Here is a 26,659-nt window from a genome sequence, read left to right as displayed (position 1 = left end):
GAATTATCAGCATGTCAAACATGTAGTCGAGTTATAGGATCCCTGCCAGTAGGCTAAAGATATGAAGTTTAGACCAACATAGATTGAGTCATGATGATATTGATTGACATAAACTACAGTAAAAAAACAAATTTGAACTTTTTTTACTGGCTCTTCTAAGAAGACCAACTTTAATTCACCAATTAGAGTTATTGCAACTGTGAGATGCTGGTTTATTCCTCCACTATAGTTGTAAGATGCTAATGATTTTTGAAGAAGCTGTATAACAATTAAATAAAGATAAATCTTGAAAACTATTTAAGCAAAAAAGTGGTTGCATTACATTGGACACAAAAGTTAAACAAAAAGGAGCATGTTGTGAAATTTGTCCTCTGTTTTGTAAAAATCAACGAAAATAAATCAATGATGATTTAAGTGATAGGTCAGGGGTTGGAGCTTTGTATGGGTATCTAATCTCCTCAACCAAAATTCCATAATCTGATTCCTATTCAATTCATGGGAAAGTTGCAATCTTTCCAGAGTGGTTTGTGTAGTTCACTTTTTGCATTAGTCCACTTCGAAAATTCATGATAAATTTTAAAAGACTCCAAATGAGGTCAATCCAAATCCTAGAGTTGTGTGTGGATATCTAATATCACGAAAAAATTTGATGATCCGACTTCATTTCTATGTACAGAAGACAATGAAATTTTAATAGACTTGTCCAAATAGTCTACTAACTTCCCATTGATTAATGAAATAAATAAATTTGGTTCATGTGGCGTTTGTTCAATTATGTAATATTTTGTGGCACGAAAAATATTATAGGGATATTATACTATTGTGTAGTTAAATTAATAATGTTGCATTTTCTACTGCTTAAAATTATTAATTGCAACCAAATTTTCATTACCATTTTGATCAACTTCTTTGAGCTTGTGCCTAATCATATTCGACAACTAAAGAATTTCAAGGGTCTGCACATTTAACAAATCAAAATATAAGATAGATAAACTTATATGAATATCTATTACTGAAATTTATGTATGTTTGATCCAGTTTGTATAGTTGATTTTTTTTTTGAAAAGTGTACCAAAATACTCAAATGATGACTAGAAGTGCAAGAGAAGCTTTTGGGGCCAAATTGCAAAAATTAACTATTCTAATGACCAAAAATTTTTTTTTTGCAACTTTGGATCCTAAAAATAGCCGTTTTCTAGGAACAGGGACCAAAAATGTTACAAAAAAAACTCAAATAAGGACTGACATTGCAAGAAAAATACTTTTTTGACCAAATTTACAAAATTCAACTAAGGCACCAAATTTGTAATTTACTCTTGTTAATAAGAACATAGTGGTAAATAAATACAGCTGTAGTATAAGAATATGATGATTTAATCTAAGGAGTAGTACCTCCATCATTTCACATAAGGGCTGATAAACCTCTAGTTGATTAGCCTATGTAACTCGATTACTATCATAGAGATTTTCCAGTTCCATCTGGTAATTCTTTTGTATGTAGAAAAAAAATAAAAAATCAATAAATACATTAAAGTGGAGGGAGGATAAAAATGGAATAAAAAGATGCTTATGAAGTAGAACAACTTCTTCAATGTCTATGCTACCAGCATCTTCATATGTAGCTTGATTTATCGTATATACCTCAATCAACTTGGCTTTAGTCTTTTCATCTTTTTATATCATTACCCAATTTTCCCATATAGAAGTAGGGTATGGTATACCTGAAATCAAGGGTTATTTGAATGGTAAGTAAGCCTTTTCATTAACATTTTCTAAACATATTGTAATTCTCATAGCTTATGAAGTGATTTTTATGAGAACTTGAAGGGATTAGTACTCGTGGCATACTTCTTTTTTGAACCCTAATAGGAAAGGTGATGACAATTTCTTATTATGATAATTTTATGTATGGATGTTTCATTGTTAATTAATATTTTGATTTGAATGATATTTAGCTAAAAAGTAGATTTTGACATAGTGACCACTTTCAAATTTCATTGGAAGTAAATTAGTTTCAGATGAATCTGAATGTAAAGAATCACTTCAAAAGGCGAATGATGCATGTAAAATAGTATAATAAAATAAATCAAGTAATAAGTTAGAAGAAAATAGTATTATGGTTTACATTATTTGACACTAGGCTTACTTTTTTTTTAAGTAATGGAGAAGAGGACCACATGTATATTTAATGTTGTATGAGTAACGGGCATGTTCTATTCACACAATCTTCCACTAAAAATAATTTTATGGGTTTTGATATTTTCCATATACATACACATAAAGTGGATGTGTCTTTTCTTGTATATTTCGGTTGATTTGGTTTTCGGGGATATGTGTGATTATGCCACGAAAAAAATACAAATGAAATTCTAAAAAAAATAAGTATCTTACCCACCTTCACAAAGTTGAGACGGGAACTCAAACTTCTTTTGTATTATTAACTTACCACTAAAACTTACATTGAATGAATAAGATATAACATATTATAATCCATTAATTATTCCATCAAGAGAAGCTTCATATACTTGAAAATAGGGGTGTAAGTGAGCCGAGCTACTTGTGAGCTACTCGGGATCGACTCGTTAAAAGCTCGACTCGAGATCGAATTAAACGAGCCTGATCCAAGCTTGAGCCTAAACATGAGGCTCGTTTATTAAACGATCTCCAGCCGGGCTTCAATCAATGGGCTCGCGAGCCTAAACGAGCTTAAACAAGCCAATATATATATAATATACATACATACATACACACATAAATATATATATATATATATATATATATATATATATATAATATACATACATACATACACACATAGATATATATATATATATATATATATATATATATATATACATACCTACATACATACATAAAGGCTCTTTTAGGCTCGATTAGGCTCGCGAGCCCACTAAATTGTTCACGAGCCGAGCTCGAGCTTCATTCTAAGGCTCGAATCGAGCTCGAGCTCGAGCTTCCTCAAAATTAAACGAGCTGAGCTCAAGCTTGGTCAGGCTCGTGCTCGGCTCGGCTCATTTACACCCCTACTTGAAAATAGAATATTTAACTATTATACTTACTGTGTAGGGTACTAGTAACATGTAAATTGCTAATCAAAAATGTGACTCATCAGTTGTACAAAATCAACCTAGGCCAAAAAAGATAATCATATAAGAAAATATCATTTTTACAAAAACGAAGAGTGTGTGAAAGATCAATCAATCTTATGCAATTTTTCAAGTAACATAAAGATAGTTAGTGCCAATCCATTGGTCACTTGATATAGAATATTATATTTGTACCAACGGATATTGATACATCGTAGGAGGTTCTTGTCAACCAAGACTACAGTTTAAATCATCCAATCTTAATTCATTGAAAAAATGTAACATCACATATCAGTTTCAATTGGGTGTTTTCACAAACAGTTTAAAAATCATCAAATCCTCTGAAACCTTCGGCTGAGAATCTTTCTTCTTCTCCATAACAACGACGACTCCAACCTAATTTTTAATAGCTCTAACAAACAAAAAAGCAGGTGTGCATGAGGCTTCAAAGAGGGAAGTTGGTTAATAGGGAAGTGGGTTTTGAAGGAAGAAGATGAAGAAGGCAGATTTTGCCTCTTTATTTCTTAAATAGAGTTGATGAAGATAAAGGCAATGAGAAGCAATATGTGATTGGAAAACATAGTGGTGCTTTGAAATCTACATCGACTACAAACAACCTAGTATTGAAGCTACAACGAATATATATATATATGTATATGTGTGTGTGTGTGTGTGTATATATATATATATATATATATATATATATATATATATATTACGAATAATAACTAGAAAGGTGTCCCCCGCCCCTTTGGGGGGGGGGGGGGGGGTTGGAAGGTGTTACTTTTCTGGGAAAGTGTAGTACATTTCCTTAAATAGTAGCCACAGTAAACTACATTGCTATTCTCTGCAATTCGCCTGCACATTGCTATTTCTTAACCACACTATATTACATTGGTATGTGTTAACTGGGTGTCTTTATATGTGAACATGACTTGTATTTGAAAGTAAACACTCATAACTTTCAACTATAAATTTAAGATGAAACAAAATCAAACATGTGGATTGTAAATTAAATAAACACAAAAGAACAATTAGCCAAATATTTACCCTACAAACTTGGATTGCCTGTCAACAGCTAACTTTGAAGAAAGTGAGGAATCCTTTATGAAAACAGTAGGAGAGACACAGAACCATGTATCGAGTGCTGAGTAATTGCTTTGTTTTTTTATAATGAAGTGTATGTAACCATTTTTACAGGTTATAATCAAATTCAGAAGCATCAAGGGCTTGTTTTTTTGTTGAATTTCTCGGTTTTAGTAAAAAAAAACGTTTTATTGTGTAATTTCAGTTCCAAAAACTTTTCGTTTGCTACTTTGGTGCTTACTCAAGGATTTTGTAACGTTTTTGCCACCATTCAAAGTAAAACGATTATATTTTTTACATCAAAAACTCAAAAATCAGATAAAATAAAAACACAAACGGTCATTTTAACTGGACTAAAATTGCAAAAAAATTATATACTAAAGAACCAAAAATGTACAAACCTTTCTGTCTAAAATATGAAACTTTTGAATTCACTTATTTCTCTTTTCCATCTTTTTTGGAACTGAACAGAGCAAAAGAGATCTATTCTATTTTGAATAAAAAAAATTAGAAGTAATAATTAGCATTCAAACAAAATGATATCGTACGTCAACATTTGTAAACAAGAGATTTTTCAAAATACGAAGGGCTTGCTTTGTTTTAATGAGTTTTACACAATAAAATTATACAAGATGTCCATATAACCAAAGGAAAAACAAATAACAGATAACTACACAACCAACTTAATCAACAAAATGGAAAAGACATAGACAAAATATAAATTAAAGTACCTATGGCCATTAGAAAAACCCAAGTGGAACTGCTAAAGTCTCACCCTATATGACATTCAGAGTCGCATAAAACCAAACTTTGACCCCAATGCCTTCACATCGTCTGTTTATAAGGCTTAGTCAAAAAGCATCTTTTAAGCTATAAAGTATTGGAATTTAAGAGATAGGAAAGTTTTTATATAATTGGTAGATAATAAGATACCAAAGAAAATACAGATCAAGATCACACTAAGGTCACAACCCATCACACTGTTCTCATGGATAAACAAATCACCTTCCTGTTTATGTTATGATTTTTGTGCACTTGATCGGATGATAAAATACCAAAGAAAATTGGTAGGTCGTTTCTTATGTAAACGAACAACTTAAATTGTAACAAATGAGAAGAACTTACGAACAATGTTTGATGAATTGGTGTTTATTATAAACTATTAGTAATTTTAACCATTCCATCAATATGTATCTAGTCTAATGTGTGTGCAGGTAGTCAAGTAGTTTTTAAATGCAAGAAAAGAAACAGCCACATAGGAACTAATACTCGCTTCAAGAACATTAATAAATTCATAAAGAATTACCTGATCATTCGAAGGGATAGGGTACCTCCATGAATCCTGATGGTGTTGGAGTTTTTTCACTACTAGGCAAATAGAATAACATTTAATCAAACTTACCATCCCCAGAACTAAGAAGCAAACCAACAAAATTTTGGTCCCCAAATGATAATTCAGCAGAAAAAAACAAAGAAGAGAAAAGAACAGATTTTTTTGGGCTCCCTTGTTCCTCAGTAGTTGGAGAAGGAAAAAGAAATAAATTTCCACTAGGTCGCTCCCTTTTTGAATCGTGTGTGTGCATCTTTTCTGTAAATGGCTACTGTGCAACTCCCCTACTTTCATCTGCTACGTTGTTTACTACTTTAACCTTAGTGCAAAACAAAAAAAAAGTGTAAATTGTAACTGTTGTTTTAAATCAAAACAGAAAATCATGAGAAGAAAGAAATCGAAAGGACCAAAACCGTTCAACTTAGACATCATGACAAACAAAAATGTTTTACATGTTGAAACTCATTACTCATACTCGTACCAACATTGATGAAAAGCGTAGTACCTCTGCAAACAATCGTTCGCTATATCTTTGTATTCTAGTAGGAAAAGATTTGATTTTGATGGTTGGTAGTCGAGAGGGATACGAAGGGGAAACCGATGGTGATCTCTAGAGAAAAGGTATAAAACCCTAAAATCTATGAAATTTCCATAAAATCAAGAATTCATGAATCACCGACTCAGTAGCAGAGGCGTTAATGTTAGGCAATCAGAATGATACTTGTTTTTGTCTCCACACAACAAGATAGAGAAAATTGGGGTCGATAGTAGGGAGATGGAAAAGGTTTTGAAAGAGGAGGTGGAAACGAAAGAGTTGGGAAGGGTTAGATGGAGGCGGTGTAATCTGTGAGTGGAAAAGATAGAGATCCAGGAAAAACCCCACGATTTGAAACCTCCTATTTTAATGAATACCACTCAAACGTCTCTTAATAATGATTAACAATTCAAAGTCTCTTAATAATGATTGTTCCTCCTATTTTAATGAATATTACTCAAAAGTCTCTTAATAATGATTAACTATTCAAAGGTTTTATAACTTATATAATATATTTAATAAACAATTAATGGATACTTTACTATAAAAATGTCAATATTTTTTAGTAGATACACAAATACAAATCACATACAAAATTCACAAAGAAAACAAGTTTAAAGTTTTTTGTATTGGCTTGAGGGCTATGAACAATTTCTAGAGCCATGTTATTATGTTGAATTTTTTAATTCGTAAGTTTGTTATATACTAATTCTTTTTTGTATTTTCTTGATTTATTATTCTTTTAAGAATATCATTGTATGTTGTGGTTGAAATTTTAATGTAAATTAGATTAAATTCATGTTATCGATCATATGTTATAGAAGATAATATATATATATATATATATATATATATATATATATATATATATATATATATATATAAAATATTTAATTAACTATTATATACATGTTTCTTCAAAACAATAATTAATTAAAAATCATGGATATGATATATTATCCATATTATCCATGTAAGTCTTTTTTAAAATGCAAATTGTCTATCTTATCACTTTATATTTTATTATATGTTTAACATTTTAATTAGAACAGTACGTGTTTTTTAAAATTTTCTTTCACTTATTAATAATAACAAGTGGTTTTAAAAGTATTAAGCAATAATTATAAATAATAAAATCAAATTACATGGATATGTTATATTATTCATGCAAGTCTCTTTTGAAATGCAAATTGTCTATGTTATCACTTTATTATTTAGTGTATGTTTCATATTTTAATAATAACATTAAGTGTTTCTTAAAAGTCTTATTTAACTTATTATTAATAATAAGTGGCTTACAACTAATTAATAATAATTTTAAATGATAATAACATCAAATTATAAGTTACAGTTAGCAATAAATAAAATATATTTTAAATGAACATCGTTATTGAAATTAGAAAATGATCACATAAGTAAAAATCTAATTAATCAATCATAATAATTGTTAAAAATAATACTAAATACATAATTATATTTAATTATATTAATGACGAATGTGGGTTGATGTCAATGAATATTATCGTTGAAAATAATAGAGATTATATATATATATATATATATATATATATATATATATATATATATATATATATATATATATATATTAGTGTAAAAATATTATCTCAAAGTTAATGTCAATAACATAACCATTTTAAACATATATTTTTCAATATTTCAATAATATATTTTTAATTTTCGCTTCGCAAAGCGCGGGAATTCATCTAGTTTATATTATAAAGGAAACATTTTTTTCTTTCGCCATATTATTTGAAACTCTCGTGTATTTTTCCTTTCACGACATTCATTTGAAACTCTCATTACTTTTCAATTTCATTCTAATAATGATTCTAAGTTGGTTAATAAGATTAAGTAAATATCAAACCTAAAGTGTAATCATATATAAATTAAATTTCAATATTAAAAGAATATATTTACTTCTACTTATAAAGTTATGTTTTTTTAAGTTTTTACATATAATACTTAATTTATTAGTTTTAATATATTGTTGGATGTAAACCATTATCATTTTAAAGCTACAACTTTTGAACAGTTTATGTAAAATATTTAAATTATAATTTTAAATATAGCATTATAAGACCTACTTAAATATAAAATTTAGTTTAACTTAAACAACCCAAATAACATTTTTTAAATAGTTAAAAATGATAAATTGTAATGTCTTTCTAATAATGATTATAATTTGGATAATAAGGTTAAATAAATATCAAACTTAAAGTGTAATCATAAATAAACTAAATCTCAATATTAAAATAATATCTTTACTTCTACTTATAAAGTTATGTCTTTAATTTTTAACATATTATACATAATTTATTAGATTTAATATGTTGTTTTATGCAAATCAATATCAATTTAAAGCTATAACTTTTGAACAATTTGGATAAAATACTTAAATTCTTAATTTAAATATGACATTAGTGTGTCAACTTAAATTAAATTTCGAGTTCCACTTAAAATACTCTAATAAATATTTTGTGAATAGTTAAAATTGATAAATTGTAGTGATAAATACAAAAACTAAATTGTAATCTCACTTTAACTAAAATATTTCATAAAAATATATATAAAATGTTATATTGTTATCTTTAAAATAAAAAAACGATGTTTGATGTTTTAAATAGTTATAATAATAGAAATTAAAACATTAAGCAAATAAATTTTAAAAAAATAATTAACAATAACAACAATTATAAATAACAATAAACCATATATATTATATTTAATTTTATTCATTAATAACTTGTGGGTAGAAGTCATTCAAACGATTGAGATTAAACAGTTATAATAAATGTATATATTATCATATTATTCGAAATAATCAACATATTATATCAAATTACTATACGAATTATTATATCAAATTTAATAACAACGTTATTGTTATATTTGAAAATATATATATATATATATATATATATATATATATATATATATATATATATATATATATTTTTAAAGATTTTAACTATAAATTTTACGCAACGTGCGGGCGTTCACCTAGTTTGCGGGCGTTCACCTAGTGTAAATAAATAATTTATACAAAAAATCTTACGATAAAATAAATATATAAGTCATGGATATAGAATTAACGTATTCAGTTTCTATAATTCATACCTTTAAAGTTATTCCTTTATCTATTTTAGCAAAAGTTAAAGATAGAGTGAATTGGAGGGAAAACATCAAGAAAGATTGGCATACCGTGCAACAATAAAATATTCTTGTTCTTTATTTCTCTATTTAACAACATTATAGAATCTCATTTTTCAATCTTTGATGTCTAAGTATATCAATTTCCACATCTACAATATAGGTGCTCTCTCTCTCTCTCTCTCTCTATATATATATATATATATATATATATATATATATATATATATATATATATATATATATATATATATATATATATATATATATATATATATATATATCTTTTTTTTGGTTTTTTTTAACGGAAAAAAAACTCTCACACAAACATATGCAATGCATTACGTCGATAGGTTAGAAAATTTTAATTTTTAAATGTTTAATTAGTATATTGAATGTTCTTATTCAAAAATGAAATTCAAAAATGAAAATCACTTTCAACGATTTTAAATATTTTTCACCCACAACCACATCTTTCTTTTATGCCGTTTTAACGTTGCGAAATATTCACACAATGCTAGTTTTATATTTATAAATGATTATTATTTTCTTTCGCTCGTTCCTTTTTTATGCATGCATCTTCACCAACACCAACACAAGCACCATTATTATCTCATCCCCTACCAACCATCATAGTTGTGTATAATCATTTTGTAATATATATATATATATATATATATATATATATATACCGAAGAGTTATATGGAAAACAAAAACACCATACAAATCATAAAAATGTATAAAAAAATACCTAGAGATCACAAAACTATTTTTTGACATTTTTTATGAAAACATCACAGGTTTTTAAAGAAATTCGCTGATAAAAAAAATTATAAGTTTTTTTTTTTATAAAAAAAATGATTTTTTACTTTTTTTTTTCAGCGAATTTTAATAAAAAGCTATGATTTTTTATAAAAAAAATTCAAATTTTTTTTGTGATCACTAAATTCTTTTTTATGCATTTTTATGATTTTTAAGGTTTTTTGTTTTCCATAAACCTATATATATATATATATATATATATATATATATATATATATATATATATATATATATATAATACTATTTTTTAAAACATATTTTTTTTTGTACAAGTTAAATATTCATAATTAATTCATTAATACTTGTTATAAGTTTGAATACTTAAACTAAGCAAAGTAATTAAGAAATTGAATTTGAGGCAAAAATAAAATTTTAAAATATTACATTCATGTATGTAAATTTATTTATATTTTTTAAACTGGACACCAATATTAATTAACTTAGATCAATAGTATAACAAACAATATAAATATAAGATATAAACACAAATATTTTATTTCAAAGTGGTAATTTTTTTATTATATAAGAGCAAATAATAAAATCAAACAAATATTTCTCCTAAGAAACTAAATACCCTTTCAATTGACATAGACCCAAATTCTCTAGTAAAATGAAAATGAGTATGAGACATGAGAAATAGTTGAGATTCGCTAAAAAAAAGGTATTTATGTCACCGCTTTATACGGACATGCATCTAATGTATGTATGTATGTGTGTGCGTACTGATTTATAACTTGTTTTTCACTTTAAACATTTTGTAGGATCTGATTTATCAATCTTTGACATCTAAGTATATCAATCTCTCCAGCTCCATTACAAGTACTCTCTCTCTCTCTCTCTCTCTCTATATATATATATATATATATATATATATATATATATATATATATATATATATATATATATCAAATAATTAGAAAATACATAAAGATTTGTAAATGTTAAAACCTAGAAAATCAATAAAAATATATAGAAAAGAAATATTTTAAGACATCTATTTTTCTTTTTTTAACTTTATAGGGTTAAAACTCGCAGGTTCTTGAAGAAATTCGCTAAAAGACTAGATATCTCAAAAAAAATGTAGCGATTTTGTAACAACGTAAATTTTCAAAACAATTTTTCATTTTTGCAAACATCATAAACCATCATTTAATATTATGAAATCACATGTGTAACAAATGTCATTGTAACAAAATACATCTCTTGATCATAAAACAGTTCCTTCGTCAGTGTGTACAAATCAAGCCGGCGCCATCCCACGGTCCTCGCTAGTACTTGAAACACATAACACAACAATTTTAAGCATGAATGCTTAGTGAGTTCCCCAAAATACTACTTACACACATACGCCTTTCCAGGCCCTGACCTTCCGGTCCATGTGTCTCAGGGGACTTCTGTCCCGACTCGGTAAACCTTCCGGTCCTACCTACGTCAACCTTGCGGTCCACATCATAACACCTTCCGACCCATAACATATATGCCTTCCAGCCCATAACATAATGCCTTCCGGCCCATATCAAGCATAGCATACATAGCACATACAAACGATTAACTTATCAAATACAATGCATACATCTCATAACATATCCGACCTTCCAGTCACACAATAAAACCCTTCCGGGTACAATATAGTGAGAAAACTCACCTCGTTGAAAGTCTAGAATCTCACGTGCTCGCTATCTCTAAATCCCAAACGAAGACTCAACCTCGCCTAATCATAACGAATATCATTTAAATTAATATAGACTTCCACAACTAGACTTTACCCCTTATTATCATTCCTCATAGGGGTAAAAGACCATTTTACCCTTCCTTGACTCCAAGTCCACATGTAGACCAAAACCCTAAAAGTCAACAAAAGTCAACATCTTCAGTACGCAGGGCGTACAAACTGATGTACGCGGGGCGTACATCGCTAACCCAAAAGTCGGGGTCTCCACCCAGTACGCTGGGCGTACTGGGAGTTACACCCAACGTAATAGTCAGATCTAGACACTCTTCATTTCTGGTCTTAATCGTTTAAGCCACTACTTCAACTTCTAGATCCGGCTTTATTTAAGCATCCTTACTCACAAAGTCGAAACCTTTAAGCCTTGGCATGGATGTAAAGGCTCATACACTCCTTAACACCTTTCCATTTCAACTCAAGGATCTAGATCTCATGCATGGCTAATCATTCACGTCCAAGATTACATTTTTATGAATCTGCAACTCAAATGGACCAGAAATATGATGGATCTAAGATAATGGAGACCACTTTCTCATAAAGTCTCCACCTTTGGGACCAAAACCGTAGAAAATGGTCCATAAAGCATACCACAAGAACTACAAGTCGACATTCGAACTTTTTACCTTAGAATGAAGCTCCAACCTTTGCTAAGCACGGATCTACACTTGAACACCAACTTATAGCCTTCAAAATCGACTCCTCTTCTCCTTTGCTACCTTGAAATGACACCACCAAGCTTAGAACACTCACAAATGAGCTAGGAACGAAGGAACACTCTCTTAGGGTTTCTTTCTGAGGGATGGTGGCTGAGGAATCAAGCCATCTCATCCCTTTTATAGCCAACCAAAAAATTAGGGTTTTTGGGTCTTGACCAGTTACCCCCAGCGTAACCTTGGGTACGCCCAGCGTACCCGAGGGGGGATGCGTATAAATGAAGTGCGCGAGTACGCCCAGCGTACTCGCCCAACATAAAAGCCCTAAAATGACAACAAATTAAAGATGAAGGGCTAAATAAAAGGGTACCTGGATTTTGGGCTGTTACAATTCTCCCCCACTAGAACCAGACTTCGTCCCCGAAGTCTTACACTGAAAACAATTCCGGATACTGCTCCCGCATCTCAGACTCGGATTCCCATGTCAGCTCGGACCCTTCTGATGTTGCCACTACACTTGCACCAAGGGTACTTCCTTGTCCCTTAGAACCTTAACCTTTCGATCCCTAATTTCCACTGGTCTCTCAACATAGTTTAGGCTTGCATCCACCTGAATCTCATCTAATGGCACCACTGCCGACTCGTCGTCAATACATTTCCTCAATTGCGACCCACGAAAGGTGTCGTGGATCTGACCCAACTCAACAGGTAGACCCAACCGGTAGGCTACCTTGCCTACCCTAGCGATTACCCTGAAAGGTCCAATATATCGAGCTCTCAACTTGCCCCTCTTCCTGAATCGTATCACTCCTTTCCAAGGAGAGATCTTTAAGAGCACAAGGTTACCAACCTGAAACTCGAGTTCGGACCGATGCCTATCCGCATAACTCTTCTGGTGACTCTGAGCAGTCAACAATCTCTGCCTGACCTGCTGTATCTGCTCGGTCGTCTAAAGTACAATCTCCGTACTACCCATTACCCGTTGCCCCACCTCTCCCCAGCAGATGGGGGTGCAACACCTCCTCCCATACAACAACTCAAAGGATGGCATACCAATGCTCGAATGATGGATGTTGTTATACGAAAACTCTGCTAAGGGTAACTAGGTGTCCCAACTCACTCCAAAATCCAAAACACACGCTCGGAGCATATCCTCTAGCGTCTGAATTGTCCGCTCGCTCTGTCCGTCCGTCTGCGGGTGGTATGCGGTACTAAAATGCAGCCTCGTACCCAACTCCTCGTGAAACTTCTTCCAAAACCTGGAAGTAAATCGTACGTCCCGATCTGAAACGATCAACATCGGAACCCCGTGCCGCGATACCACCTCCCTCACATATAAGTCTGCCAACTTCTCCGCAGAAGAGCTCTCACTGATAGCTAGAAAATGAGCGCTCTTCGTCAATCTATCCACAATCACCCAAATTGCATCGACCCCTCTCGCAGTCCTTGGCAATTGGTAATCTGTTCCTACTTTCATTCGGGAATCTCCAGCGGCTGCAACTTACCATGCGGACGCTGGTGCTTAGCCTTAAACTGATGACAAGTCAGGAACCTCTTGATGGACCATGCAACATCCCTCTTCATACAGGGCCACCAATACTCCTTTTTTAGGTCCAAATACATCTTAGTAGCCCCCGGGATGGATCGAGAATTTTGATCGATGCGCTTCATCCATCAAAATAGTACATGTACCGCCCACAACGGTACCCAAATCTGACCCTGAAATGTCATAAGTCCTCGACCATCAGTAACGAATTCCGATACCTGCCCGACAACCAGCTCCCTCTTTCACTTTTATGGTCTCGCAGCCTCAGCCTGGGCCCCGCAGATGGTGTCCAAAATCGACGTCATCACCGTCAACCTCATACAGACGTCTCAGATCGGGGCGCTCTCCGCCCTACGGCGCAATGCATTGGCTACGACATTAGCCTTTCCTGGGTGGTACAGGATCTCACAATCATAATCCTTCACCACATCCAACCATCTCCTCTGACGCATATTCAGATTTGGCTGATCCATCAAGTACTTTAGACTCTTGTGGTATGTGTATATGGTACACCGAACCCCATAAAGATAGTGTCGCCAGATCTTGAGGGCAAACACCACAACCCCTAGTTCCAGGTCATGGGTGGGATATCTCGACTCATGAGGCTTCAGCTGCCTCGATGCATATGCTATAACGTGTCCCCTCTGCATAAGCACTGCCCCTAATCAAGATATAGATGCATCACAGTATACCACAAAATCCTCCATCCCTTTCGGGAGTGCGAGCACCGGGGCCTCGCATAATTTCTGACGAAGGGTCTCGAATGAGGAATGCTGCTCCGGACCCCATGAAAATGCAACACCCTTCCAGGTCATCTTGGTAAGTGGCACGACGATCTTGGAGAAATCCCTGATAAACCTTCGATAATAGCCGGCCAATCCTAGAAAGCTCCTGATCTCAGTGGGCGATCTCGGAACTTCCCATCTCATCACCACCTCGATCTTGACCGGATGGACCAATATCCCCTTCTGGTTAACAAGGTGCCCTAGGAACTGGACCTCTCGTAACCAGAAATCACACTTGGAGAATTTGGCATACAACCTCTCCGATCTCAATACTCCAAGAATCTCCCTCAAATGTTCCTCATGCTGCTCCCTAGACCTTGAATATACCAAAATATCATCAATGAATACGATCACCGACCGATCCAGCATCAGCCTACACACCCTGTTCATAAGATCCATGAACGCAGCCGGAGCATTGGTGAGCCCAAAAGGCATCACCACAAACTCATAATGCCCGTAACGAGTTCTGAATGCAGTCTTCTGGATATCTTCATCCCAAACCCTCATCTGATGATAACCCGACCTCAAGTCTATCTTAGAGAACCAAGATACCCCCTGCAACTGATCGAATAGATCATCGATCCTAGGTAACGGATACCGGTTTTTAACAGTCAACTTGTTCAACTTCCGATAATCGATACACATCCGGTGTGAACCATCTTTTTTCTTGACAAAAAGAATCGGCTCTCCCCAAGGTGAGCTACTCGGTCGGATAAACCCCTTTCCCAACAGCTCCTGAAGCTGCGAGGATAACTCTTGCATTTCTGGTGGAGGTAGGCGATAAGGCGCCTTGGCGATGGGCGCTGCTCCCGGAACCAGAGCGATACAGAACTCCACTTTCCTTTCCGGAGGCACGCCTGGAAGTTCTTTGGGAAACACATCTGAAAACTCGCACACTACTGGAACCTCGTCAACCGAATTTAGCCTCCCCGCGGCCACTCGTGTGTCCATCACATAGGATATGAATCCACTGCAGCCCTGCTGCAAACTCTGTCTCGCCCTGGCAGCCAAACAAAACGCTAACCTACACCCGGTCGCCTCGCCATACATAGTAAGCACTCACTCACTAGGGTCTCGTATAGTCACCAGCTGTCTCTCACAGTCAATGACTGCTCCAAACTTACTTCAACCAGTCCATGCCCACGATGACGCAGATATCTCCCATCGCTATAGGAACCAAATCTATAGGGAACTTGACACCAAAAATATCGAGCACACATCCTCGAATCACGTCAGTGGCGTATACCGCTTTCTCATTAGCTATGGAAACCCTTAGGGGTCGACTCATCACCTCCCGATCAATACCGATGTGCTAACTAAAAGCCAAAGATACAAAAGACCAACTCGCACCCGAGTCAAATAATACCAAGGCAGGCACAAAATTCACAAGAAAAGTACCTACACATATCATAATATAAGCACAATATCTCAGCATAAAAGTAAATACATGAAAGAATACATACTAGCTACGACATCGGGCGCTGCGCTGACCTCCTCCGCAGTCAACTGAAAAGCTCTCCCACGAGCCTTTGGAGCCTCGGCTTTCACCGGCCGAGTCTCGGTAACCCTAGCAGTAGGCGTAGATCCTTGGTGAAGCTGAGGACACTCGGCCTTCCGATGGCCGGTTTGGTTGCAATGGCAGCAAACCATAAATCCTTTGCGGCAATCCCTAGCGATGTGCCCCTCTTTGCCACACTTGTATCAAGCACCTGATCGACAAGCCCCCTCATGACCCTTGCCGCACTTTCCGCAAGTGAGGCCCTTCTGACCTCCCGTCCTCGAATCGGCGGACTTGGTCCGCTTGGCTGCCGGTTGGGACTGAGCTGGCCACCGATCCACCCACTGAGACTCGGCCTCCTCCCTGGCCTGAGTCTCCAACTCGATCTCCCTCTTCCGGGCATTTTCCTGGAGCTCAGCAAAGGTCCGGTATGACGAGTTCGATACGAACTCCCGATGTCCCTCCTCAGTACACCCAAGCATCGACTCATCCGAGCCTGCTCAGTGGACACCTGCTCAGGGCAGAACATCTCCCCTCTCATGAAACTTCCGGGTGATCAGAGTAATTGAATCATTAACCTGCTTGAGGGTCAAGAACTCCTGAATCAACCGTTTCCTCTCCACTGGGGGAACATACTCGTCTCTGAACATAGTAGTAAATCCCTCCCAAGTCATAGCCGAAACCTCCGCAAGAGTGAAGTTTACCGTCACGAACTTCTACAAATCCTTTGCTCCCAGGCGGAGCTGGTTCAAAGCGAACCGTACCCTCAGATGCCCCAGACATGAACATGTGTAGAAGCATCCTTCAATGTCAGCAATCCATTTCATCGCAGCGATCGAATCCTGTATCCCGTCAAACTCGGGTGGCTTCGTGTTGCTGAACTCCCAGAATAGCAACGAGTCACCTCCCTATGGTCTGGCAGCAGCCACAACTGCGTTAGCTGCAGCGGCTGCGGCCTCAGTCACCGCGGCGTACAGCTCATTGAAAGTCTCCATCAGTGTTGTCTTGATAGACCCAAACATTTCCGGAATCTCGGCCCGGATTGCCGCAACCACCTCTTCGTGAATCATCTGACGAAGCTCCTCGTCACTTACACCGCTCGTCCCAGGTCTGTGGCGTGGCCCAACTATAATTCCTCTGAAATACAACATAAAAATATCAGAGACTCAATCGATCATAATCGCACTCGATAACGCTACCCTACTAGACCTTCGATACCCAAAGGATTCTTACTTGGGTTGCCTACTGACCCGGTGTCTTCAGTCGTACGGGCCCAATACTACCGACTACACCGCATCAACATTCACCCCAAGTCCCCCTCCCTGGACCCCAGATCACAAGTACTCTATTCCTACTATGCATTGGCTACCTACTCGCTCTCAAAGTATCTCATAGCAGCAGGTTTCCCTTGACTAAGGCATCACAAATCAGGCCACTCTAGTCCTAATATGAATACCTAGTCTACTATAGCATGCATAACATATCATAACGTATCTCATAACACATATTGTAAGGGTATTTTGGGGATTTTACCATTCGGGCGCTGGCTGACCGTACACACTGCTTCTCTTTTGGTTATTACAAAATCTCTTATAAAATATTTATGCTTTTATTAATTGAAAATTTTCCTCAAATCCCCGGTTTGAGTTCAGTTATGCTCGAAGGTGCATCCGAATCCCTCAAACCAAGGCTCTGATACCAACTTGTAACAACATAAATTTTCGAAACAATTTTTCATTTTTGCAAACATCATAAGCCATCATTTAATATTCTAAAATCACATGTGTAACAAATGTCATTGTAACAAAATACATCCCTTGATCATAAAACAGTTCCTTCGTCAGTGTGTACAAATCACGCCGGCGCCTTCCCACGGTCCTCGATAGTACCTGAAACACATAACACAACAACTGTAAGCATAAATGATTAGTGAGTTCCCCAAAATACTACTTACGCACATACGCCTTTCCAGGCCCTGACCTTCAGCTCCATGTGTCTCAAGGGACTTCCATTCCGACTTGGTAAACCTTCCGGTCCTACCTGCGTCAACCATGCGGTCCACATCACAATGCCTTCCGACCCATAACATATATGCCTTCCAGCCCATAACATAATGCCTTCCGGCCCATATCAAGCATAGCATACATAGCACATACACACGATTAACTTATCAAATACAATGCATACAACTCATAACATATCTGACCTTCCAGTCACACAATAAAACCCTTCCGGGTACAGTGTAGTGAGAAAACTCACCTCGTGGAAAGTCTAGAATCTCACGTGGTCGCTATCTCTGAATCCCAAACGAAGACTCGACCTCACCTAATCATAACGAATATCATTTAAATTAATATAGACTCCCACAACTAGACTTTACCCCTTATTATCGTTCATCAGAGGGGTAAAATACCATTTTACCCTTCCTTAACTCCAAGTCCACATGTTGACCAAAACCCTAAAAGTCAACAAAAGTCAACATCTTCAGTACGCGGGGCGTACAGACTGATGTATGTGGGGTGTACATCGCCAACCTAAAAGTCGGGGTCTCCACCGAGTACGCTGCGCGTATTGGGAGTTACGCCCAACGTAATAGTCAGATCTAGAGACTCTTCATTTGTGGTGTTAATCGGTTAAGCCACTACTTCAACTTCTAGATCCGACTTTATTTAAACATCCTTACTCATAAAGTCGAAACCTTTAAGCCTTGGCATGGTTGTAAAGGCTCATAGACTCCTTAACACCTTTCCATTTCAACTCAAGGATCTAGATCTCATGCATGGCTAATCATTCACGTCCAAGATTACATTTTTATGAATCTACAACTCAAATGGACCAGAAATGTGATGGATCCAAGCTAATGGAGACCACTTGCTCATAAAGTCTTCACCTTTGGGACCAAAACCCTAGAAAATGGTCCATAAAGCATACCACAAGAACTACAAGTCAAGATCCGAACTTTTTACCTTAGAATGAAGCTCCAACCTTTGCTAAGCACAGATCTACACTTGAACACCAATTTCTAGCCTTCACAATGGACTCCTCTTCTCCTTTGCTACCTTGAAATGACACCACCAAGCTTAGAACACTCACAAATGAGCTAGGAACGAAGGAACACTATCTTAGGGTTTCTTTCTGAGGGATGGTGGCTGAGGAATGAAGCCATCTCATTCCTTTTATAGCCAACCACAAAAATTAGGGTTTTTGGGTGTGGACCAATTATGCCCAGCGTACCCGAGGGGGGATGCGTATAAATGAAGCGCGCGAGTATGCGCAGCGTACTCGTTGTACACCCAGCGTACTCGCCCAACATAAAAGCCCTAAAATGATAACAAATTAAAGATGAAGGGCTAAGTAAAAGGGTACCTGGATTTCGGGCTATTACAGATTTTTTATACTTTTATCGGTTTTTTACTTTAAGATATGTTGACTTTATAGGCCTAAAAATCGCAGGTTTTTAACTTTAAGGTATCTAATCTTTCTTTTTATTTATTTATTTATTTATTTTTTTATTCTTTAAGCGATTTTTTGTAAAAAGTAGCAATTTTCAGTTTTCTAAAGTCAAAAAAAAGATTCGATATATCAAATTATTATTTTTTGATACATTTTTAGGGTTTTTAGGGATATATATATATATATATATATATATATATATATATATATATATCCTTATTCTAATAAATGAATAGTTTTAATCTCTTTTACCAAGTATCACTCTAATACAACTCATCATTAATGTTATGTCATGTATCATGTAGATATATTAGACAATTCAATTCAAAATTTCAAATTAACATTTTCTAATTATATGTTAAATTTGAAGTTATAGTAACTTTAAAAATTTGATATATCTTTTAATTAATAATTTATTTTAAATGATTTATTTAAAATAATTGATTAATAATTATAAATTTCTATTATGAAAATTTAATTAATTTTATAACTCATGGTTCCCATGGGTTATAAACTAATATATATATATATATATATATATATATATATATATATATATATATATATATATATATATATATATATATATATATATATATATATATATATTAGTTCAAAAATAAAAGATTACTCGTGTAATTTATATATATTGAGATACATAGGCATAAAATAACTAAAAAACAAGAGAAAGAAACTTTTTGCTAACAAATATAACAACTAAATTTTATAATAAAAACTTAAATGAATAAAAAGACAAAATGGGGGCAAAGCAGTTAGTTTAGAAGATTTAACATACGAGGTTTAATGGTAACAACCTCAGAGAGCAAAAGTACAAATTTTTTTTCAACCATATGGACCATCCATGTAAAAGTTTCAAAGCTTGGACCAAAAGTGTAGAGTTATGTATAATGCAAATTCACTATCGGACCAAAACAATAATTAATGCATAAATATTTCATAGGATAAAAGTGTCATTTAGTAATAACGCAAAATTTAAACTATAATAACGACAACTGTAATTAATTGCAATTAAAAACTACAAACACTAAAAATAAAATTATCCTAACTTAAAAATATATGGACTAAAACTTAAATTAATGCAAATTAAAAGCTATATGACCCAGAACTATAATTATTAAAGTTAAAAACTAAATGGAACAAAACTGTAACTAATACAAATTAATAACATGGAGAAATACTATAATTAATGCAATATATAGTGACCAAAAGTATAATGATGCAAAATAAACACTATACAGACCAAAAGTGTATTTATCTTAAATTTAGAACTACAAGCACCGAAGCTATAATTATTGAAATTGAAACAATATGAAACAAAGTTGTAGTTAGGTTATTTCCTAAAAATTAAATTGATAGTACAACGTTGCATTTGATGATATTTTTTATGTTATGTTCTTTTTAGCATCATGATTACGAGTACAAGTTCTACCCATGAAGAGCAAAATACCATCACAGAAACCACAAAGACCCTTGAACAAGATGTGAAAAAGGATGATTCTGCTAATCAACCCGATTCTATTTCCTCGCCTAAATCCCAATACGCCACAGATGCACCTAAAGATGTATCAACCGAAAAAGACATCTTTAATAATGAACCTACCGGTGACCAGGTGCGAAAGCATCTTATGAACTTGATAGATCAAGAAATCCACTTTATTCAAAACATTTGTCCGAAACTTGGAACACACAAAGACCATATAATGAAAGAAGTCGAAGAAGCTTCTGAGATGTTTGCAAAGTTAACAGCAGAAAATTGTCAACTAAAGGAACTCAAAGATCTTAAGAAGACTGTCACTAAACTGAAACTTCAAATCCCAGCAAAATACAGAACACATGACGTAACCGACCAACAAAAAGACCAACAATACAATGTCGATAAAAAAGGCATCATTTCAAATAATTTACAGAAAATCATGCCAAGGCTTCATAACAAACTGTTCCATGATAGTTCGTTTTGTAAAACCATACAACAACGTTATGATAAACTCAGCCGTGAGTTGAAGCTTTGTTTGCTATGTTTTTCGGTGTTTCCAGAAAATGCATTGATTAGTAGAAGGTTAATGGTTTATTGGTGGATAGGAGAAGGATTTGTTCCACAAGAAGATGATTTGATAGTTGGAAAAACCCAAGAGGACCATGCTAATGGTTTCTTTAAAGATCTTATGGACAAGGAATTCATCGAGCCTATTATCTCAAAATCATATGATCGTAATGTGGCTATCTGCAAAATGCACCCGATGATCCGTGCTGCAATTATTATGATTGCGGACAAGGTAAACTTCCTTGATTTTGATGATTATGGTAACCCAAAAGACTTTGGAAAGTTTGATGAGATTGATACTCCATACGAAATTCCGATCAACTATCCCCTTGGTGATCCAAGAGAATTCTTTGATTTCTATGATAAAAACTACAAAGAAACAAAAGACGCCATAGATTTGGTTGATTCACACGGGGACCCTACTCCATTCTATGTTTATCCCGACAACACAAACCAACTACATGGGGAAGATCAAAGTAGAATTAAGGAAAACGATAAACATAAAAAATACTACTTTTATAGGAAAAAGAAGATCATCACAAGGTCCTATAAGGTGTGTTTGATGGGTAGTGGGCTATCGAAAGGTATCTCATGGGAGAAGCTTCATCTATTATTTAATGTCAAGGATGATATTTTGGAGTTCAAGCCAGAATGGTTTATTAGAATGAAGAATGTGAATATGGTCTTCCTGGGAAGGTGGCAAAGCTCAGCTGCTCACCATATTGAGGTTGAGGATTTCAATTTTAAAGAGAGTTTGGAGAATATGAACCATGTGAGGTTCTTTAGTCTTCAAGGAGTTTCTAGGATTTCCGAACTTCCGAATTCTATTTCAAAGCTTGAAAGCCTTCTCATTCTTGACCTTAGAGCATGCCATAATCTTGAGTTAATTCCTAAAACCATTGGTGCACTTAAGTTCTTGACGCATTTAGACATGTCTGAATGTTACTTACTACAAGAAATGCCCAAAGAGATTTCATGTCTAGAATCGCTTCAGGTCTTGAAAGGGTTTGTTGTGGTCGAATCACCAGGAAGGCATGTATGCACCCTTCACGATTTGATAAATCTAGAATACTTGACAAAGCTTAGCATGTACACACATATGAGAAAGTTCCCTCAAGAATCACATCTAGATGCGTTACAAAAGTTGGATATGCTTCGTAAGCTAACAATCTTATGGAGTGGCCATGAGTCAAATTTCGATTCTGCTAAGTCGAAAGTAAATGGTCAACGTAAAAGGAAAGTTCAACTTCCATCGATAAAACTCATTCCAAAGAAAACGTGGGTGAAAGGGTCCATGAGAAGAATGAATGCCTTCAACACCTCAACATTGGGTTCACGACTTGAAAAACTTGACCTCAAGTGTTTCCCCAGCAACGTTACTCCAACTTGGCTAACCCCTGGTAGTCTTAAAGCGCTAAAGAAATTATACATTCGTGCTGGAAAGTTCTCTGATCTAGGTCAGTATCAGGAAGTTCTTGAATTGGATGATTCCCCCCCTCCGCCCAAAGACACATGGAATGTAAAGGTATTGCGATTGAAGTACTTAGATGAAATCAAGATGGATTGGAGGGAGCTGCAAGATTTATTTCCGAAAATCACTTCTTTGGAAAAAGTTAAATGCCCAAGGCTCACACTTTTTCCTTGCAATGAGCATGGAGTATGGAATAAGAAGACATCATCAACTACATGATTCAATGGAATATTTACAAATTTCAACATATGGTTTGTTGGATAAAATGTCTTACGATTTATCGGTTGTGTAAGGATGATTCAAATTCAAAATTCTATAACAAATAACAATGAAGTTGTGTATGTGTTAATTGTTTTGTGAAGATGTTGTTTTGTAAATATATAACATTATAAATAAAATGCACGATTTAATGTTTACGTAATGATGATTTCAATTCATAATTCTATAATAAATACTATTCAAGTTGTCTAAATATGTTAGTTTTATAAATATATAACATTATCATTATAATACGGATACAAGTGTGTGATGCAAGAACGTTAATATTAGAAAATTCTAATATATATATATATATATATATATATATATATATATATATATATATATATATATATATATATATATATATATATATATATATATATATATATATATACTAGCCGTTACCCGCGCACAGAGGCGGGGACAAATAGCTTCTTTCAACGATATTTTTTTAAGAAAAATGTTATGTTCAAAAAGAAAGTTCATGTCGTGGGTGGGAGGAAGGGCGGTAGTCGTGATAGTGGTTAGTTGAAAGCGAAAGGAGGCAGAGTGGCTGTGGTGGTGGTGGTGATACTATCTTGGTTGCTGGTTAGGTTCTTCGAGAGAGTGTGCGTATATTTTCTTACTTTGAAGGGATTACGAAGATAGATATTATGAGATGGTTTGTTACCAATATGAGAGAAGAGATTCTCTATAAATTGTTGACATTGACCGCTTCAAATGGCTGAAGTGTTGAGATTGATGGGTTCAATTTGCAAATGAATTCTTCTATTAATTTGATACGAGATTTTTAGGGGATAAATGATAGGGTTAAAGTTTTAATATTATTATATTATAAATAGGTTGTACTTCAAGCTTAATAGTTTGGACGTCTTAAAAAAATAATATTATTATATTTAATCTATTTATAGAAATAGTTAGATTTCTTTTATAAGTAGTAAAGATATATATATATATATATATATATATATATATATATATATATATATATATATATATATATATATATATATATATTGTAACATCCCGACTCCCATGTATAAAATTTAAATTTTATAGTCATGTTCTTAGACCTACTCAACGAGTTGGATGCCCCAACTCGCCATGTAGAAACGATTCAGACTGCCTGCATTTAAGGGGTCTGCTCGACGAGTTGGAGGAGCCCAACTCGACGACTAGGAGTTGGACAATGAAACCCTAATTTCCATGGTTTTGACCCTATTTAAAGGTTTATTAGCCTCCCTCAGCTTCTCCTACCATCCCCTTGAGCTCAGAAACCCTAATTAATGTTGGATTAGTGTTTAAGTCCATAATTATTTTGATACGTACTTGACCCGATGGTGCATGGTCCTTTTGGGTTGCCTTTACCAAAGCAACTTGGTAGGATGATTTATAGAGAGAAAGGATTAATTATGATTTATTAATATATTATGAGAATAATATATTAAAGGAGAAATCATATTGTTTAATTAATATTAGTCAAGAATTAATAAGAATTAAGTTTGTGGCTAAAAGACATTAATTAAACTTAAGGGACTAGAACTGTCAATTGTGTGATAGTTGAATATTGGGCTAATGGACTCCATATTAGAGGGGTGGACGAATTCTATGGGGAAACCCATTAGAAATCGTCCTAGGCCTCTAAGGAGGGAGTCCATGGGTTGCTTAGGGCCTAATTATCCAAATTAGGGTTTCCTTGTTAGATCACCCTAATAGCCTCACTATTTAAAGGACCCTTGAGACTCAAAAATGTGGGGAGCTGATTCCTTAGGGTTTCCACACGTTTTGGGCAGCCTCTCCTCTCCTTATTCTTCATCCTCTTGCTCTTGGTGTTTGTGAACTATTAGAGGAGTGACAATTGTGACTCTAAGCTTTCTAAAGTCATTACAAGAAGGAATTGAGATTGTTATTGCTACATAACAATCAAAGGTAATTCTCTAAACCCTAATTTCAGTTTATAATATGTTAGATCTAAGATTGTAAGTCTTGGATACATTGCATTTACAATAGAGAAACCTAGATCCAAGCATTAGGATTTGTATGAGCACATAAGATGTTCTTATGGCTAAAACCCATCAATGGTATCAGAGCCATGATTGGTTTCTGTTGTATGTGATGCTATGTTGAATTATTAAGTGAAAATCTGTAACACCCAAAGTTTCGAAGACCAAGAAAGGAAAGAAAACCCTAAGTTTAGGGGTCGACTCGGCGAGTCTAAGGAGGGACTCGGCGAGTCCGAGCGGGATCCGGGTCGGGGAGTAAGTGACCGACTCGACGAGTCGACCAGGGTGACTCGGCGAGTCTGGCCTGTGCGTGGAAAACCCTAAATTCGGGACTTGGGGCCTATATAAATGTCTTAATCTTCTTCCCAGGGTTCCTTACTGCCTCTTTAGCCCTGGATATCAAACCCTAGCCGTCATATCTCCTAGTTGAGCCTTGGAAGGTGCTTTAAAGCTTGGAAAAGGAAGAAGGAACTTGGAGGAGCAAGAAGGAGCTATAGATATGGGATTGTGAGTTCATTTTGAGCACTTGGAGGTAATAAACTAGTTCCTGGACCCTTTTTGCACCTAGATCTATGTGTGGTTGTTGGGGCTCTTTTGCCATAATGTTATTATTTTGGGTTAGAAGCCGGATCTGGAGTTGCCACTTCAGATTCAAGTGTTTTAGGGCCTGGAGAAGCATAAAGTATCAGTCATTGTGTTGATTTTGAAGTCCCTTGGCCTTACACTCTAGTTAATGGCGTATCTTGCCTAGATCTCCTTCTCTACACGTAAAGTTTGCAACTTTACGTAAGGAATAGACCTTAAAAGAGTGGATCTACAGTTTGGCGTCCATGCATGACTCAAAGGTCCTCTGCATGTATGTAGAACCGTATGGACTCGGCGAGTCCTTCGAGTGGACTCGGCGAGTAGCTTGAAGATGAGGAGGAACTCGACGAGTAGGATGAACAACTCGTCGAGTCGGATGAAGTTAGGCATGGACTCGGCGAGTTGGATGAGCAACTCGGCGAGTTGGTTGAAGATTGTCTAGGACTCGGCGAGTCTGTTCTTGGACTCGGCGAGTCAGATCGCGAAAACCCTGAACCCTTCGAGTCGGGGTCCGAATCAGTGAGTCGGGTGGTGACGTAGCGAGTTGGACAGGACAGGACT

At 34.9% G+C, this 26,659-nt stretch overlaps 1 protein-coding gene and 1 long non-coding RNA gene across 2 annotated transcripts; one reads left to right on the top strand and one right to left on the bottom strand.

Moving 5' to 3' along the window:
- Positions 1 to 1,422: 1,422 nt before the first annotated feature.
- On the bottom strand, positions 1,423 to 6,329 carry LOC145001548 (uncharacterized). Its single transcript, XR_013661636.1, has 3 exons — positions 6,029 to 6,329; positions 5,500 to 5,842; positions 1,423 to 1,721 (listed from the first exon to the last, which is right to left on the bottom strand). It is a non-coding gene; the product is annotated as an uncharacterized LOC145001548 (long non-coding RNA).
- A 3,028-nt stretch (positions 6,330 to 9,357) lies between these two features.
- On the top strand, positions 9,358 to 23,578 carry LOC145046429 (disease resistance RPP13-like protein 4). The gene is made up of 3 exons (XM_078994720.1): positions 9,358 to 9,392; positions 10,814 to 10,871; positions 21,140 to 23,578. Exon 3 carries the CDS (start codon positions 21,144 to 21,146, stop codon positions 23,466 to 23,468), a length of 2,325 nt encoding a protein of 774 aa, XP_078850846.1. The 5' UTR covers positions 9,358 to 9,392; positions 10,814 to 10,871; positions 21,140 to 21,143; the 3' UTR covers positions 23,469 to 23,578.
- Positions 23,579 to 26,659: the final 3,081 nt, after the last annotated feature.

This window comes from Lactuca saligna, chromosome 1 (genome assembly GCF_052625555.1).
Source record: "Lactuca saligna cultivar CGN05327 chromosome 1, ASM5262555v1, whole genome shotgun sequence".
Lineage (NCBI taxonomy): Eukaryota > Viridiplantae > Streptophyta > Magnoliopsida > Asterales > Asteraceae > Lactuca > Lactuca saligna.
The sequence above is the reverse complement of the archived record's forward strand: the minus strand, read 5'-3'. Positions and strand labels throughout refer to the sequence as shown.

Coding starts and splice junctions, on each gene's coding strand:
- LOC145046429 (XM_078994720.1), top strand. CDS start 21,144: ATGATTACGAGTACAAGTTCTACCCATGAAGAGCAAAATACCATCACA.